The sequence below is a fragment of the Hippocampus zosterae genome, chromosome 16 (assembly GCF_025434085.1).
Source record: "Hippocampus zosterae strain Florida chromosome 16, ASM2543408v3, whole genome shotgun sequence".
NCBI classification, from domain to species: Eukaryota; Metazoa; Chordata; class Actinopteri; order Syngnathiformes; family Syngnathidae; genus Hippocampus; species Hippocampus zosterae.
The window spans coordinates 7,473,082-7,492,060 of record NC_067466.1 but is presented as its reverse complement, the minus strand read 5'-3'; the positions used below and the strand labels follow the sequence as shown (position 1 = coordinate 7,492,060).

The following is an 18,979-nucleotide window of genomic DNA, read 5'->3' as shown; positions in this document are numbered from 1 at the left end:
AAACAAAAAAATGCTCGTTTTACTTTTGTACTTACAGTACTTACATTTGAGAGACTGTCCTTTTTTGTTTTACCTATGAAAATGGGTAGAATCTGTTCTACTTTTACCAGTCTTTTTTTAAAACAAAGTTATTTACTTGTATCTTACAGTATATCTTATAGCGAGTGTTTTTGTCCCCAGCTCGTACTGTACCAGTGTACAGTATATGAAACCGTACTTCACAGGCCTGAAAGAAAAAAGGATGTCGCATAAAGCGTTATCTCATTTCATGATTAAAAAATAAAATTCTATTAAATATATAAAATGAATGTGGAAATAAACACGCGGATTCACAAATGTCTATTATCAATGCAAATAAATGTTAATAACACATGTCTAGAAGCCCATACAACGAACAGCGGCGCATTAGGAATCCTTCAAGCAGTCTATGCGCGAGACCGCTCCGTCTTTCTGCAGAGCGGTTTGAGCTTCTGGCATACTGGTTTTCTTACTTTTCTTTCTGTGGGTACAGTTGAAGTCCGCCCGATTGGAAATGGCAACACTTTAATAGTTAGCTTATGGAAAATGTGACACATTTTGAGAACCCCGTCGGCGACCGCAAAGGAACGATACTTTCGCGGAGGCTATCTGTCTCAGCGCTCCCCTCTGGCGGCTTCGGTGCTCAGTTAAACCCGAGGTCTGGAGGCCTCCCACCTGAAAGTTAGCCAATTGTACCGCGGTAATTCTACTAATTGAGGTAAGCGTGTAACCGTTACATTTTATAGCGTCTTAAATACGCGTATGGTGCAACGGTTTGTTGTCTGCGTTCTTATTCTAGCATTAGCTGATAGCTGCCTAGCTAGTAGCACGCTAAGCAACCGCAAAAGTGGCGAGAATAGTGACTGCGCTATAAATTAGTGCAAGTTGAATTACAACCACGTTTGTTTACTGGTCTGATGTTGAGTGTATGTTTTGACCCGGAACGTGACCATTTATAACATTCACCTGTATGAATTAGCGTTTAGCCGAGCTGTCATTGTGTTTGGACTGAGATATACAGGTAAATTAAAACCCCCTCCAACTTTTTGGGCTTACAACGACTAAATACACAAGTTATCGACTCCTAATAAACACTTGATGCGATCTATTAATGAAGGAGTCCGGTGCCCTTGTGTGATAAGACTCTAGCTACTTTTGACAGCTCAATTGTGGTGTTTTGGCGTTCACGTGGTTCTATTGTTTCTGGTCTCTTTCGTTTTGATGCTATTATGAGACAAATTGCATTTACCTAATTCAGTTAACTTATGCTGCTCATTTACTTTTTGTGGTGTAGTTTCAGAGATGACAGACAGTGCAGGGCTGCAGTTTGTCAGCTCTTTTGCATTTGAAGCCATGCAGAAGGTGGATGTGCAGCGCCTGGCAGCTCTCAGTGACCCGGAGCTGAGGCTACTGCTTCCCTGCCTGGTGAGGATGGCTTTGTGTGCGCCAGCTGACCAGAGCCAGGCATGGGCAGAGGACAAGAAGCTCATCCTCCGCCTGCTTTCAGGAGTGGAAGCTGTCAACTCTATTGTAGCTCTGCTGTCTGTTGATTTTCACGCGTTGGAGCAGGATGCCAGGAAGGAGCAGCAGCTCAGGTAATCCCCTTGACACCTCATTTCTATGTCAAATCACAACATTTGCTTGTTTCTTAGCTATGCATTTTTCATTACTGGGACAGGCACAAGGCAGGTGGTTCCAATGTGGAGAGTATCCTGGTGTCACAGCTGCAGCATGGCCTTACCTTAGAGTTTGAACACAGTGATCCTCTCAGGAGACTTCGTCTGACCCTGAGTGAGCTTTTGGCAATCATGAGTAAGGTAAAGACTTCATCATCTTTGGTTTTAAGGATCTGCTGCTCCTATACCTCAAGAGAGAGAGAGATGCTTTGCACACACATTCTCTCAAATTAATACAGAAATCTACATAAGGATAATTTGCTTATTTTTATAATATGGTGAGTAACTTGTCGAGTAGTGTATGAATAAGAGAGCTTTACAACCTGATAGTTTTTGTAAGCTAACAAAGTTATGGCAGACTTAAATCCAAAGCAGTTGAACAAATTCAGAGGTTTCATCATATCTGTTGGTACTTTCAATCAAAGTGAGGGATGTGTTTTATTGCTTTTGTGTTTGACAGTGGTTAACTTATTTTTAGGCTTGTATGAAGGTTGCAAATGTTGATATGTAAAAAGCCATTATTAATGAAGATTTTACAATGGCGACAATTTCAACAATAATTTGTGATTCCAAACAAATCAGAAGTTCATTCAGCTCTGGTCGCTGGCTGCATAGTTTTTGCCGAGGAGATTGCAGTGTACTGTCATTTGCGTTCAACTGTAGAGGTCGGAAAGATTTGCTATAATAATTGTTACTGTTTGTACTGAATAAATCAATCGCAGCACTGTAACCGTATCCGAAAAGCCGAATGGTGTCAAAATGCTCCTTAACTAAGGACTGTTTATCAAGTTTATCAAAGCAGCAACAAGTTAAAAAAAAAAGAGCAAAGGACAAGTGGATAATACTTCACTCTAGTCAAAGTTCTTTATCTACATATTTCTTAGGTGGTCGATTCAAATGGAGAATTCTTTCTCAAGTCGTCAGAGCTCTTTGAAAGCCCGGTCTACTTGGAAGAAGTTGCAGATGTGCTTTGCATTCTACAAGCAGGTATAATATATATATATATATGTTCAAAATAGGATCATGTTGAATTCAACAGTCTCGACTGTATTCATAAGAGAAACATCCACACAGAAGTTCTTGTCAGGCGCATCCCAAAAATATTCACAATAATTCACTTCTCACATATTTTGCTACATGTCAGTCCTATTCCAGAACGGAGGAACGCTCCATGCTTAAATGTTTAAAAAAAAAAAAGAAAGAAAAAACCCCTTTGGGGTAAATTTTTCTAATGAAAAATGAATACTTAAGTCTTCACAGCTCACTACTATGTCGATGCACCTTTGATAACCACGTCAAGTCTTTTTGAAAGTTATATTTTTTAACAATTTTTTTGGTAATTATTGTTTGTTCTATGCAGAAAATATGAGGCAAGAACACACATTTTGCTATTTTGGAAATAAAATTAATGTGAGTGAATAAAAGCTTTGGAAATACTGTTAAGTGATTTTCTTTTTTTTTTTTTAATAGATATTGTAAACGTCAAAGGCAAAATGATGGGCCCCATAAATCAAATTTAAAATCTCGAATGCCAGATGGATTTTTAGAGAAGGTCATGGGTTTGTAATCATATTTCTCAATGAATGAAACAACATCGGGCATAAGGAGGATGTTTCATTATCATTAACAGTCCAAATAATCTCCATTCTTTCATTGCAATATTACTTTCCTGTTAAGCGTTTTTAATAGTGCTCCTCACTCCTCACAGAACCACCGTTCACTATTTGCTCGTAAAGCAGTGCTGTACACATTTGGGTGTAATAGACATTGAAATTCTGTGGGTGTTATGTTTTTGGACCAAAAAAAAGCAATTTGGCATTCCTGTTGATCCTGTAGTATACTACATTAAAATCCCACACATATTAGTTTCGCATCAGAAGTCATCACATTTCCTGCTCAGCCAGCCAGCCAGCAAGAATTTGTGCATTTTGATAAACTGCATATTTATGTTGTCTCGCCAGAGCTGCCTTCCTTGCTGCCAATTGTGGATGTCGCAGAGGCTTTGCTGCATGTTCGCAATGGAGATTGGTTTCTTTGTCTGCTGGTTGCCAATGTGCCCGACAGCTTCAATGAAGGTACAGGATCTGTTTTCCTTCTGTTTCTGACAAGGCAAGGAAGGGTTAATTGACAATATCTGATTTAGAAAAACCCATCCAAGTACACTTTGTCTTCTCTATTTGAATTGCTTTAAATACTGTAAATTTCACACACTGTATGCTAGCTGCTAAACTCAGAGGGAGGAGTCTATCACAGCAATTCTCCAGCTATACTTCACTGAGTATTCTTGCTCCTAATGCTATGAATAGTGGGTTGGCGAGTTTCTATTTTACTTATCGGTTGAACAAAGATTACAATCGAACCTACTTAATCTAAAAACCAATAGGATGCTTTTCTCTCATGAGCATAATAAAATATCTACAGGCTCTGTTGCGGGCCCACCAGTTTTTGGTAATGGCTGCTCTAAATTTTGAAGGCGCCTCAGTTTAAACACAAAGTATCCCTTTTTATGGGAAGAAATTCAGATTCAGCAGATAGAAATGCATTTCAGTGCCGCCCCCCCCCCCCCCCCCCCACAATAAATTATACATATTTAAAGCTGTCAGCTCTAAGGACAATACAGAAATAACGTAATAAGATTTTCTAGGTCTGCATTTACCCCTGTTTTATTGAACCAAATCTCATGGAACGCCACCAACTAAAAATGTCACAACAAGTATGAATACTAAAATAATGACTTGACTCACATACATTGAGACAGCCATGCTTAATGAAAATGTGTGTTTGTGTTTGTGTTTGTGTTTGCAGTGTGCAGAGGTTTGATCAAGAATGGAGAGCGCCAGGACGAGGAGAGTGTTGGTGGTCGACGCAGGACCGAAGCTCTGAGGCAACTGTGCCAGATGAATCCTTCACAGGCTCTCAACATTCGAGCCATGGTGGTCAGTGGCAAAACATTTGAACTCGACACCATATTTCAATACTTAAAGAAAAGATTGGATTCAAATAAATGAATTGCTTTTGAGAAAAATTACACCTTTTATAAAAAAATATGGCGAGCAGTGGGCTGATGTATGAAATTGCTTTTGGTCAGAAATGTGACTGAATTTGATGAAACCATCCACCTTAATTGCCGAATATAACAGCAGGACCTCACCAGCACAGTCAACAGTTACTATGAGAATAGGCTAACAATTGTTTATTTTATGTATTCATATTGATCTTAGGTGGAGGAATGTCATCTCCCTGGATTGGGTGTGGCTCTGACGCTGGATTACAAACCAGACACAGCAGATGAGGCCGTCAGCCCCCTTGTTTCTTATGTCAGTGGTTTACTGCTTGGTACCAACAGCAAAGTCCGCACATGGTTCAGCATGTTCATTCGCAACGGGCAACAAGTAAGTTCCTTTGTTTTAAATGCAGGACAAAGGTTAAGAGGACGATCATTATTGCACTGCAGTCACTTACACTCATCGACATTCTGATGTAGCCATCATATTTTTTTGGATTTGCAACTTCACACCATTTGTGACCTTTTCTTTTGTACCTGCCCTACTGTTGTACTGTGAGTCTGAATGGAATTGTGCGTTTAAAATACCACAGAGGCTGAAAATGGCCTTGCTTATCTTTCCGTCTACTGACATTTCTTCTTGGTTATGGAGAACAAGGAGCGCTTCTCTCTAAATGTCATGGTGTTTGCTCCTAATATCCCTGCAATAAAGCCTTTCCCCAGCCGTGAAGAAAAAAAAGCCACTGTCAAATGTTTCACAATATGGCCTAACCTTCTTAGACCACCTTACAGTCTAAATTCTCAATTGCATTTCAGCAGGAGAAGAAAAAAAATGAATTTGTTGCTCTGATTGTAAGACAATAGTAAAGCAATTACCTTACATAAGGGGTGTTTACACGGCAAGATTTGGTCCGGTGCTACGCCTGGGCTGCCCCAGTAGAGCGTTCACATGTGCAAATTAGCTCCGGTGTAGCCCCGGAAAACAACTTACACCGGACCAAATTTGATCCACCTCAGAGAGGTGGTTTAAAAATTTGCTCCGGAGCAAATGCTCGTTTGCGAAGCAGCACCGACGTAAATTTGCACGTGTGAACGCAACTGGTTTCAATTTGCTCCAGAGCAAATGCTTGTGAAGAGTTTACGTACAGCGAGAATGCCTTGCTTTCGCGCTGTTTGACTTCCATCATGTGTTTGTTTAATAACGACACAAGACTTGGCTGGTAACATCTTTCCTTTTGCAGGAGACTGGATTGTCTCAGAGTTGTTTGTGTAGTTTGCTCCTTTGTTGTGTGTTCGCAACCCATATAATTTATTTATTTAATATTATTTTCCTCTCTTGATTTTTTGTTTGGCGCATTACGCATTTGCTTTTCTGAGTGTCATTGAAGTGATCGTCGATTTACGTTTTCGGGGCGCTCACTCTCGAGCAGAAGGCACAGAGACCAAGAAGGAGAAGGATGTGCCTGTAAGTAGTCGTTTGAGTTGTGTATACGTTTTAAAAAGAACCAACACGACAGCTCATTTGTGTTCTGTCGTTTTGCTCCGCTGCAGAAACTGCCGTGTGAACGAAAGTGGGGCTGCACTGACGCAGACACGCTCTGCGGCTTTGTATGTGTGAACGCTCCACACAATTTTCTGCGGTGCAAAATATATCTCAACAAAATACATCGGTGCAGCACCGGAGCAAATGTGTGCCGTGTGAACACCCCTAAAATGCCAATACTGGCTCGTTGCTACTGGATGATTGCTCATCAGCTCCTGTGATTTTTTTTTTCTTCCCCCCCCCTTCTCCTTGCTAGAGAAAGCGAGAGAGCAGCTCAGTGCTGTGGCAGATGCGAAGGCAGCTGCTGTTGGAATTGGTTGCTATCCTGCCTCGCTCGCGCAGCACCCATGTTCCCAATGACGGTGCCATCGATGACGAGGGTGGCTTCGGCTACTCAGGCCTCAGAGAGGAGCATGTGGTGAAGGCGAGTGCTCTGCTCCGACTCTACTGTGCTCTCATGGGCATAGCTGGCCTAAGGTAAGTCGGCGGAAATACAATACTAACTCAGATTTTTGTAATGTCACTTTATTATAGGGTAGGTGGGCTTTTTTTGGTTTGTTTTTGGGATTGTTTGTTTTGCTGGCCATTTTTCTCCCTTTTTTTCGTCTCTGAAACGAAATACTTTCATTCAGCCGTAATTTTCTTGTTTACGGAAAGTATATTTGTTGTTTCACTTGTAGAAAACAAGAAAATGCTTTGATTTAAACTTTTGATTTAATTTAATCCTTTTACTGTGGTCCTGACCCAGACCAACAGACGAGGAGGCAGAGCAGCTACTCCAGCTGATGACGAGCCGACCTCCAGCCACTCCCGCTGGTGTTCGCTTTGTCTCCCTGTCCTTCTGCAAACTGCTCGCCTTCCCTACGCTTGTCAGGTACGCCACGTTCTCTTTACTGATCCCTAATCCCCCGGGATTAAGTAAATTTCTGTATTCTGGTTCCTCTTGTTCAAGGAACAATTGCCTGCCACTGTGTTATATTGTTAAAATCAATTGACGGAGATCACTTGTCTTGTTTCTGACATCGTGCCTTTAGCACACCAGAGCAGGAGCAACTCATGGTCATGTGGCTCAGCTGGATGATCAAAGAAGAGGAATACTTTGAGAGGTAAAGACTTCTGTTTACAGAATTTTCTGTAACTGGGCGATCATAATGCCCAGTGGAATCGGTTAACGTTGTCTTCAAACATTTTTATCAGGCACAATGCGAGTTAAATAAGCAATCAAGAGAAATTGGACATTGTAAACTTTTCGTTTTTGTCAGTCTGAAAAAGAGAGTTGATCTATTTGGGTGTAATTTGACATTTGAAACATGTCAGTATCCATTGGTACATTACTTTGAATGTGGAAATACTTTTCTGTTAGTGATCTAAGATGCAAAACTATCGTCTGATGACAGTTGTTACTCGACTAGAAATGCCTATGCTTGCATTGCACTGATATGTCAAATCAACAAATTCACAATTCAAGTTTTTATTGGGCTTTGTCGTGCCATTGAGACGGGCTGTTGTTTGCAATAATCCCTTTGCTGTTGTGTCTGCCATTTATTTGGCATTACAGTCATCAGGTTTTATAATTTGCCCTCAAATTATGACATCTTTGGCGCTTTTGGAATTTTGTCCTGAAGAAGTGTCAGACTTCAGAGAGCGGCAAGCGTTTCTTAATTTGTTCATCTCATTCTGTGAAGTGCATTCACAATTTGACAGATAAGCAGGGAAACGTTCTCAAGTGACAGTGACTAAAATTATAGATTCCGATCATGTGTATGTTCGGTGTTTCTTTATTTAAATGTTATCTTATAAAATGCGGGTTGAGCAACCAGGCTGTCCTATGTGTGTCCTCCCCCATACAGTGCTGCAGGTGTATCCGCTTCTTTCGGAGAGATGCTCTTATTGGTGGCCATGTATTTCCATAGCAACCAGCTCAGCTCCATTATTGAGTTGGTGTGTTCTACTTTGGGCATGAAGGTAAGGTGATCGGTCGGAGGATGACAGTGATCAATATGTTAGTCTGTCTGACCAGATGCTCCCCCCCCCCCACTGCTGCATTAGCAGTACATGAAAAGACTCCACCACTGATGAAACCCTTCCAGCATACATACGCAGTTTCTGCAAAGACACTCCCATGTCCCCTGCAGCATGTTCACTGTTTTATAACTTGTAGTGCACTATTTTCTCCCGCATGTGTGCTAAGTGGTTTTCCCGTCTCAGTGTATGTTCCGCTAAGATGTGCAATGTAATTGGATTTAGAGTCTGTTTGTTTCCGCCCCTAGGGCAACACTATCAATTCAGCATTGTGCCTGCCATGAAGAGTTTTTTTAATGAAATATGAAGAGAGGAAATTGAAAAATAGCAATACATGCACTGCTGCCTTCAGGTTGTTTTCACTCGAATTAAAGCTGCCACTTTTCATCTTTTTCTTCTGTAGATTGCCATCAAACCAAGCTCTCTAAGCAAGATGAAGACCATCTTCACACAAGAGATCTTCACAGAGCAGGTGCTTTTAGAATCCCATGTCCATTTTATAGCACTGTCTTTTTGCAGACTCAAGTGCTAAAGTATGATTTTTGAATTGACTATTTATTTGGACAATCATGGTATATATTTTGTGTTATCTGGAGCTGCACAGAATGTGGTCGTCTTTTTCCCCCCTTCAAATTTCCATTGTTTTATTGACAGCGTGTGTTTTGTGTGCAGGTGGTCACAGCCCATGCAGTGAGGGTTGCGGTGACCAACAATCTAAGTGCCAACATCACAGGATTTCTCCCCATTCACTGCATCTACCAGCTGCTTCGAAGTCGAGCTTTCACCAAGCACAAAGTGTCAATCAAGGTAGACATTTTATGTGAGATAATTGGTCCGACTACTTTTTCAGTGCAATGTACAAAACATTCACGCCTCATTGACGTTGCCTTTCACCAGGACTGGATCTACCGTCAGCTGTGTGAGACAAACACCCCCATCCACACTCAGCTAATACCTCTGGTTGACGTTTACATCAACTCAATCCTCACTCCAGCGTCAAAGGCCAACCCCGAGGCCACCAACCAACCTATCACAGAGCAGGAAATCCTCAGCGTCTTCCAGGCCTCTTCTGCCGTAAGTCATCCTGAGTACTTCACAGTGACTGATTCTATTTTATTACGTTATTCAAGAGAAAATAATTTTTAGGGTGGAGGGGGGGGGGTGAGAGGGGGGTCACAGAGATTATCATGAAGAGTTTTTTTTTTCTCTTTTAGCAAGGAGACAGTAGTCGAGGAGGACGACAACGCAACTCCATCACAACCCAACTCCTTATCCTCTACTACATCTTGTCTTATGAGGAGAATCTGTTGGCTAGCACCAAACAATTGGGTGTGTAAACATTTAACTTTGCCTGTGTCCATTCAATGGCTCTCTTCCTTTTTGTCCTCTCAGTTGTCGGGATTTTTCTCTGTGGACATGCAACCACTTATCCTTTCCACTCTGGGCACAGCATTTTGGCTACTTCATAGATAAATGATGGCCTGACAAACAGCCAAGTGAAATTATTCTGCAAGATAACTAGGACAGCTCGAGGTTAGATTGTAGCATGAGCAGTTACAGAGCTGTGAAATAGGATTTGACCCCTTTATGATTTCTGTGTTCTTTGCATATTTATCACATACAAATGTTTCAGTTCAACAAACCAATTTTAATATCACACTGAAAAAGCCCAAGGAAATACAAAATGCAGTTTCTAAATGCCAATTCAATTTATTAAGGCACAAAAAATAATAATAATAATCAAAAACTGCCTGTCCCTACGTGAAAAAGTAATTGTCCCCCCATGTTAAATCACAAAATAACTGACTAACGACCCTTTTTTGGAAAGGTGAGTTCATTTAAACAGGCAACACCCTGGCACCACATTTGTTGAATCAATAAATCACATCAATAGAATCTGTTAGATAAAGTGAAGTAGGGCTACAAGAGCTCAAGAAACGAATGCATCATGTTATTGTTATTGAAATCTATCAGTCTGGAAAAGCCATTTCCAAGACTCTGGGCCTTCAGCAATCCACTGTCATAGCCATTATCCACAAATGGATAAAACTGAGAACCGTGGCGAACATTCCCTGGAATGGTTGACCAGCTAAAATTACTCCAAGAGAATAACCTATAATAACACCCAAAGAACTCCAGACCTCGCTGGCCTTAGTTTAGGTCAGTGTTCACGACCTCTACCTTATCTACGACTGGCCAAAAATGGGGGCAAATACTTTTTCACTGCACTGTAGTCTTGGTGGTTTGTATACCCATTTTATGACAGGCGGTCCTTTTGCCCTTCACTAGGCCACATTAATGAGAGTTATGTCCATCCCTTAAATTGATCTGTTTCACTAAGTGCTACTGTAGCCTTCAAGAAAAGAGTAATGAAACCGATCAGCAGCAGTACTGAATTTGTGTCAATAGAAAGTCACCTCCGGGAGCTGTGCACGATTCTCTACTGAATTTTACAACCTTTTTAAAAATATTTATTTATTTTTGGGATGTGAGCTCTTTTCACTTTGTCTTTTTGACAGCTTTAATGCAAAAGAAGCCCAAGTCATATTCAGCAGCACTGATGGACCAGATCCCCATAAAGTACTTAGTTACTCAAGCGCAGGGGCTGCAACAAGAGCTTGGGGGTGAGTTTGAACAAGATTCTATTCCAAGATCCATCTATATTCGGTTTTATGAAGACATTTCAAAAATACACAAAAGAAAAATAAACCCACAACAATTCTTACCGGGAGTAGACTGGTTAACAATCTCGCTTTCTTGTTCCATGTCGCCAGGTCTGCACTCTGCCTTGTTGAGGTTGCTGGCCATCAACTACCCTCACCTGTGTCTTGTGGAAGATTGGATGTGTGAAGAAGTAGTAACGGGTACACTTCCCCTGTTGAGGAAAATGATGCTTCCCAGCAACACCTGCAGATACACTCAGAGCCAGCTCCACCAAGGTGCGCATCATATGCCGCTTTTTGTCTTCAAATGAGCATACTTCAAGACGGTTGTAAACTGTCAAGAGACTGCAAGGCCTTCTCATCTGGCTTGAACACTATCACTGACTTACAGTCTAAATTCCAATATTTGTTTCATAATTTATTTCCAACAGTCTCGTGTTTTCATTTCTCTTTTAATTTAAGACACGTGAAATCCCAAGCATGAAATAAAGGACTTATTACCTAACTGGTTCACCTAATCTGATTATCATGTTGCATTTTCATTGGTTCAGTAAAATATGACAAGGTTAATGGAAGAACGCCTTTGAAGTTATGGTGTAATTACTGTTCACGTCTTTAGTTGAGACAAATTGGTCACAAAATAATTGTTCATTACAACTATGCCACCCTGCACTTTTTTCTTTCTCTCTCAAAGTCAGGCTGTATCTTAATTTATGCATGAGAAGTAATTTGTTTGGCAGATGCTTCATCTGTTTTTATGCATTGCACATCGATTCAAGGAAACACAACGAGACTTCACAGTTCCAGACTTTACAAATGACTCAGTCATTTTTTTTCTTCTTCTTTATACCCAGCTTTCCAGAAGTTGCCTTCCAGCAGCCCAAAGCTGATGCGGATCCTGGAGCAGTTGACACTTCTTACACCGGGAGACCTTATCCCTTATTCAGAGTCCCTCACTGCCAGCATGGCTCTGCTGCTGGAACCTGCTGTTCCTCGCCGCACTCTACAGACACTCAACAAGCTCTGGATGGGCCTCAACACTGTGATGCCTCGCAGGTATAATGTGTGAATACTATTAAATATTGGAGACCATATGTTGCAGAGAAAATGCTGCAATGACCCTTTGATATCCAAATAAAACACCGGAGAAATTATTCAAAATTGGGACACCATTTCTCTTTCTACCTATATATATACACACTGTATATATATTTGCCTTTTAACTAATATAAATTATAGGTAATGTATAGTATTACTGTAATTGCTTTCTCTCTATCTTGTGCCTCCAATTTGATTTCCAAGAAACCACCTTGGCTGAGGATACACAACCAATCAGAGACATTTCTTGTGCCCTCGTAGCCCCCTGCACCTTGTGGTCGTTTTGTTAGTTGCCTGTAATGTAAAGGAAATGTTGAATTGGAATATAAGTCAATCATTTTACCCTCGAAATACTTTGAATGTATGCCCTTATTTAGGTATTGAATCTCAAAATCCATTCAGTGCATCAAATGCTATTTTCGTATTTAAGTATACCTGTTATCTCTGTAAAAAAAATCCCTCCAAATAACACAAGTGTAATTTTTGGGGCCTTTGCTTAATGTGAGAATCGCTGTGTGTGTTGTTTCAGTGAAAGGTTATCAGCTGCTCTTGAGTCAGTGGCATTGCTTTGAAAGCCGTGTAAGTCGCTGTGAGACACAGTAAGTGGATTAAAGGAAGACCTGTGGAACGAGAGTTGTTGACCCTGAGCCACTTGCTCAAAGATGATTGTGCGAATAGATCAGAGGTACCAAGCAAGGCAAGTCTCGTCAGCCCTCACCCAAAGCTCGGGACAGAAGAGCCCCCCCCCCCCAAATGACCTCTGGCTTCACAGGAGCAAAGTTACAAAGCACTGAGCAGACATCCTAATGATCCGAATGGGTCTCTGCAGGACAAATGAAGTACATTTCCTGAACAGGGGATGTAACGGATTGTTGCCAATGACCGCTTTTATTAATTCGGAAGGAAAACACAGCAGTTTTGCTTTTAAAGCTTGCGTACCCTGAGGAGTCTGGAGCGCACTATGAATGGATTATGCGATTTAAAACCCCACTGGATGTCTTACTTTTGCCGTTGATGCTTTTATCTTATTATTTTATTTATTTTTTTAATTTTAAAGAGTGTTTTTATAATCAATAGATGTTCCACAGTGCACTGTCAAAGCAAATTCTTTCCAAACAGCGGTGGGATATTGGGAGCTAATGGGCGCATTTGTGTTGCAGGCTATGGGTGATGACTGTGAATGCCCTCCAACCTTCAGCAAAGCTACTCAGACAGCAGACGTACACTCAAAATGACCTCATGGTGGATCCCCTCATTGTTCTACGCTGTGATCACAGGGTGTACAGGTACAACTCAAGTTCAACCCACTATTGAAATATGGGTGCCCTTTACTCTTTTCAATGCCTTACCCATTTAAAAAAAAGAGAACCTATTGAGTCGCAGTCCAATTAAGAGCATTCTGACAGACATTTCTGGGCTCACAAAAACGTTGTTTTATGACTATGTAAACATTGAACTACCAAATGAATGCTGAGACTATCATCTTTCCTCACAAAAAAGTCTGTTTGTACCTTATTCTGTTCTTTTTGTTATCAGTTATAGTTGGCTTTCACCCAAATCACCTATTTTGGACCAAACAAAATATAGAAACCAAGCTTTTTGTGAAAAGATGTATACATGTTTTATGCACAACAGTGACATTTATACTGATAATTCTTGCTTTAGTAGCTTTATCACAAGCATCTGAACATTTTTTTCTTTGATAGAATACCAACAGCAACAATGAAAACAAAATTATGTATTTACAAACCAATGTAACCATTTTATATTTGACTAACTTCGCAAACTATTTGCACACTATTTAGTAGTAGGAATAGTAGTAGTAGTAGTATTTAAAAGTGTGTGCGCTTGTTTGTATACGTCATCGCTTCTACTTCTAAATTTAAATAATCTCCCGTCATCTTTTTTTCCCCTCAGTTTGTGACGCTATATGGAGGGGGGGGGGTAGATTTAATGTGACAAACAATTTGATCAATCACAAGCTGCTTGTAATGACCAAATTTCTAGGGCCATGTTCACAACCATCAAGCACTGTTTGTCAAGCATTGTGAGGGATGATGGATGGATTGATGGATGTTTTGATAGGGAGTGGTCTCATCCAAAAAAGACCCAGTGCTGTCATCTTCTGGCCATACTGAATGATCAAACCAGTAGTTCTGCAGTTAGTACAAAATGCAGTAGCTTGTGTTTTAACTGGGACATTGATTTATGACCATATCACTGCAGTTTCGGCCTCCCTCCACTTGCTACCTGTATATATCAGAGCGGATTTTAAGATGCTGCTTTTATCCTATAAGATTTTCAATTCTTTAGCACCATCTTATTTTAACTGATCTTGCATGTTTATACCACATGGCCTCTGCGCTCAGAACGAAACAGCCGGCTAAATATCCCAAGAGTTAGGAAACTGTTTGATTCAAAGCGCTCTTTTAATAAATTTATTCTTATGATTATTACTATTATTACACTTGTCCCTTAAACATTGCCAATGACACTGTTCAAAGAGTTAATTGATAATAATGCACCTAAATCGCAGAAACAAACCATATATTTTTTTTGTGAGTGTAATTTGCTTCCTCTTTCTTTAGATGTCCTCCTTTAATGGACATTGTCCTGCACATGCTGAACGGCTATCTACTAGCATCCAAAGCCTACCTGCACAGCCATTTGAAAGAGACGGCAGACTTTGATAGACAGAACCAGACTGTCTCCAACCTGGGTGTACCTGGACAGCCAGATACACCTGAGGTCACTAGGGAGGAGCTCAAGAACGCCCTTTTAGCGGCTCAGGTATTTCTTACATCCTCATATAATTTGTTTATCCTCTATATATTTTCCTCAAGAATAATTCCATACTCAGTTTGTTGGGTTGCGATACGAACAGCTCCTGATAATTCCTTATCAATCCAGGATAGCGCAGCAGTCCAAATTCTTCTGGAAGTGTGTTTACCAACCTCAGAGGAGCAGCAGCTGGGATGCAGCACACAGAGCCTTCTAAGGGCCATCAGGGGCCCAGTGCCAGCAAAAACGGAACAAAGCAGCCTACTGCTGAGAGCCAAGGAGGGTGTGAGGGATGCTGAGCCAGAGGGAGGCCTGCTCAGTGATTTGAGGGAGGTGCAGTGTCTCATCTGTTGTCTCCTGCATCAGATGTTCATCGCTGACCCGAATATTGCCAAACTCGTCCACTTTCAGGTAAGCGGAAGATTTGTGGATCCATGAAATATTACGTACACACTTAACTTATATCAGTTACGGTGCAGGTTTTTTTTTTTTTAGGGGGGGCCATTCACAAAAAATTACTGTCCTCGCCTCTGGGTCCGTTTTTCCACCGTTTAGAAAAGATTAATTTTGACTCCATTATTCATCAAACTCACCAGCTGCATTACTAGTCAGTGGCCGCTGCTCTCCCAGACGCAGCAGATGGTCAATATTATTGAATATTATTGAAGCGAGCCTCTCCAATTCTGCAGTGCAAAAAGCTGGCACAAGCTTCGATCAATATAAACTCCTTTTTAATTACCTCAAGCCCCGTTGCACTCCAATTAGTCATGTTTTGACATGCATGGTCTCTTTCAGGGCTATCCTCAACCTCTGCTGCCTCTAACAGTGTCAGGCATCCCTTCCATGCACATCTGCCTGGACTTCATCCCAGAACTTCTGGCCCAGCCTCAACTGGAAAAGCAGGTGAGACATTCCGGCCTTGTCTTGACTCTCTCTGGCGTGGTTCGTGCTGAGCATCTGTGTTTGCAGTTTTGCCCCATTAATATTCCTTATATATAAATTCAGCATGAATGTTGTCTCTTGACAGATTTTTGCAATCCAGTTGCTCTCCTACTTGTGTATCCAGTACGCACTGCCCAAGTCACTCAGTGTGGCTAGGTTGGCTGTCAGTGTCATGGGTACACTGCTCACAGGTCAGGAAACAAGTTTTCTTCCCTATGTTACATACCTATTTAGTTTTAAAAAAATTAAAAACATTACAATAGTTTTGTTATTCCCTGCAAGGGCTGTCCTGAAGCCATTCTATACATTTTGCTACCACCATCTGGCCAATGTCTGATAGTGCAGCATTACGACCTGCCTTTCGTGAAGGTCTGGTAAGTCTATCCAATGTTTGTTGGTGTGTTTCCCTTGCTTCAGTGCTGACTCGCGCCAAGCGCTTTGCCTTCTTCATGCCCACCCTGCCGTGCCTGGTGGCCTTCTGTCAGGCCTTTCCTCCACTCTACGAAGATGTGACAGGCCTGCTGGTCCAAGTAGGGCAGGTCTGTGCCTCTGATGTGGCCACCAAAGCCAGGGACATCGACCCTCTGATAGCTCGTAAGTAAAGACAAACGCTGATCTGTCAAAATTCAAAATGTGTTAATTTTTTGGGGAGAAAGATATTCAGCAAATGCACACGTCTATAAAATGTACATTTTTATTTTCTTCTTTGTTTTTTAGGTTTGCAATATCTAAAGGAGAAGCCGCGGGATACTTCGGTCGAAGGTTCCAACAAACTGGAATTACCCCAAAGGACAGCAGAGAAACTTGGAGGAGCCGACCCGGATGTCCAGATCTGCTACTGTGTCGAAGCCACGTTCATGGACATCATCAGCTCCACCCTTCATGGCCTATAAAGTAGACAGACAATCAATACAGTGTGTACTCATGCTTTTCTCATTCTGTGATCTCATGTATTTAATCTGGTCCCTCAGGTGGTCTCAAGGTTGGAAACATTGTCTTTGCGTGACGAGATCTAGTCATGGAATCGTAGAACCCCAAAAATAATAGCCTTGTGAATGAAGCGATTGTGATTTTGATTTCCGTGAAGGTTCTTGAAGGGCTATCTAAGTAAAGCCTGTATTTATCAATGCTTCATCTAGAGGGGGGGGGATCCCTTTGCAACATTGGCCTTTATTTTTGAATAAATAATGATTTTCAGTTCATGTTCAACAGGTAAGATTAAGTCCTCTGTTACAAATGTAGAAAGTGAATCACTGAAAGGCTAAGGGCCAATTTTGTTGACCGCTGTTTTTAATACATGTAAATATATATATATTTTTCAACTAAAAAGGGAAACGAGTTTTTGTACTGTGTCGTGTGGTATTTGTTTGTAATAAAACAAATGCTCGGAGTATAATCAATTCCTTTGCACATACAATCCAACTTGAATATCCTGCCCTGTCAGTTCTAATCAAATACATTATAAGCCCTCACCAAACTCCAAAACCACGCTTCTGGTTTCGCAGTACGTTGTAGAAAACTTTGGCCTGTGGTATAAAATGAGAGATGCTTCTCACATTTCCCTTTAGAAATCCTGAGGTGTTTTGACGCTTGCACTGAAACATTTTTTTCACAAGTAACTAAATGGTTGTATTCTGTCTCTGTGTTTCCAAATCGGAATGCCTTTTGATGAAGACTAATTGCTTGTGTTCACAACAAGAAATTCAATTAGATCTTTGCAAACCAAGTAATTTTTATGCCAAAACAATATGTTTGGAGCTGGGGGTTTTTTCTGGCGCACTTTAATGTCAAACTAAATGTTTCTTGATAATGTACTTTAGCATTAGGTAAACTAACAATCTCACATTGCTATAGGGTTTATTACTCTCATAATTTTTGTCACATTGTCATTTATGACATTGATAAATGTATTTATTGTGAAATTGCACAGCTAACAGCTGAACCATCACATCAGCTTCCATATCGTGACTTAATTATTTAAAACCAATAGCTGACAGTTGTAAAAGTACAGTAGCTGAGTGGCAAGTAATGACAAAGATTCTAATTTCGAGGACTTGCTGCTCACATTTCTTTCATACTGTCATTCTTGCACGCTCAAACTATTGTATGTGTATGCTCATATCCAGGTAATTCACCAGAGGGCAATCTTGCCTCAGAAAACAACAGTTTCTCCCCATTTAACAGGAACACTTAAACCAGGAGTTCCCGACCAGTCAATCTAATCGTGTCTTTGGCAATGTTTATGGTATTTAAAATTGCACACCGCAGGGATTGTTGGAGGAAATGGAACAGCAAAAAAAAAAGTTAGCATTTTTGTCTGTCTGTTATTAATATATAAGTTGTGTTGTGTACACTGCACCCTAAGCATACTACCATTTACACATCTACAAAAAAACAACACGTATTCAACCAAAGGTGGTGCATGACCTGAGTCACAAATCACAGTAAGTTGTTAGCGGCCAGCGTCTGTAATTGCAGCTATAGTGATTGTCATTCCAAGTGTGTTTGACCTGCAAAGCACTGATAGCAAAGAAAGGGAATCTGGAGCAGTGTTTGAAAACGGTACACATCAGCTACCGTGGTGGTATTTCTGCACTTATCGTGATACAAAAGTGCATCCCTGCCTCCCTGTGTCAGTTCTCCCACTAAAGGCATCCGGTGATTCCCTTTTTACAAACGCAGTCTTGCCTTGCGTCTAGTTTATTTGTTCCTGTTTCGTTCATGTTAGGGTCCCTTAATGGCTGTTGCACATCCTGGCGTGTGCGTGTGTGTGTGTGTGCGCGTTGACCTGCGGTAGCGGGTCGATCGCGGGAGGTGGGCTGCTTGAAAAGTAGATCTTCAGCTCCGATCCCACTGAGGGGCCAACTATAGGTCAAAAAAGGTTAGACACTCTGGTCTGAAATAAATCAATAAAAATCACAAAAAAAATTTAGATATTAAAATCATGGTCTGCATCCAAATCTGAAAGGTGAAAATATTCAAAAGTTGACGCCAATTATGAAGAGTTCATATTTTATAACCGAGTTGAATCTGCGCTGTACACTTTGATAAAGATGGATTTTTTTTTTAAATGATGATGGATTTATTTTTACTAGATGTATAATATGGTTTGTGAATTATACACCGGCGCTAGACTTAAATCATGTTTTCACTTTGTGTCATTTTGCTTTTGGCCTATACGCTCTCTGCAGGAATTTCTGTTCGGCAGCAGTTGTCATGTTACTGCAGTTTT

The 18,979-nt window shown here is 40.9% G+C and overlaps 1 protein-coding gene across 2 annotated transcripts; it reads left to right on the top strand.

Annotated features, from left to right (window-relative positions):
• Nucleotides 1-378: 378 nt before the first annotated feature.
• On the top strand, nucleotides 379-17,143 carry ints2 (integrator complex subunit 2). 2 transcript variants are annotated; one of them, XM_052047744.1, is made up of 26 exons: nucleotides 379-622; nucleotides 677-736; nucleotides 1,313-1,613; nucleotides 1,697-1,835; nucleotides 2,579-2,681; nucleotides 3,656-3,769; nucleotides 4,500-4,630; nucleotides 4,916-5,086; nucleotides 6,498-6,718; nucleotides 6,990-7,115; nucleotides 7,276-7,347; nucleotides 8,092-8,206; nucleotides 8,667-8,735; nucleotides 8,936-9,070; nucleotides 9,161-9,337; nucleotides 9,478-9,592; nucleotides 10,783-10,887; nucleotides 11,038-11,202; nucleotides 11,781-11,982; nucleotides 13,185-13,310; nucleotides 14,613-14,814; nucleotides 14,935-15,216; nucleotides 15,601-15,708; nucleotides 15,833-15,938; nucleotides 16,165-16,341; nucleotides 16,465-17,143. In XM_052047744.1, the coding sequence occupies exons 3-26, from the start codon at nucleotides 1,321-1,323 to the stop codon at nucleotides 16,638-16,640; spliced, it is 3,630 nt and encodes a 1,209-aa protein (XP_051903704.1). In that variant the 5' UTR covers nucleotides 379-622; nucleotides 677-736; nucleotides 1,313-1,320; the 3' UTR covers nucleotides 16,641-17,143. The 2 variants fall into 2 exon arrangements, with proteins under 2 accessions (XP_051903704.1, XP_051903705.1); XM_052047745.1 differs by lacking the exons at nucleotides 379-622; nucleotides 677-736 and having other exon boundaries at nucleotides 1,311-1,443; nucleotides 1,526-1,613.
• Nucleotides 17,144-18,979: the final 1,836 nt, after the last annotated feature.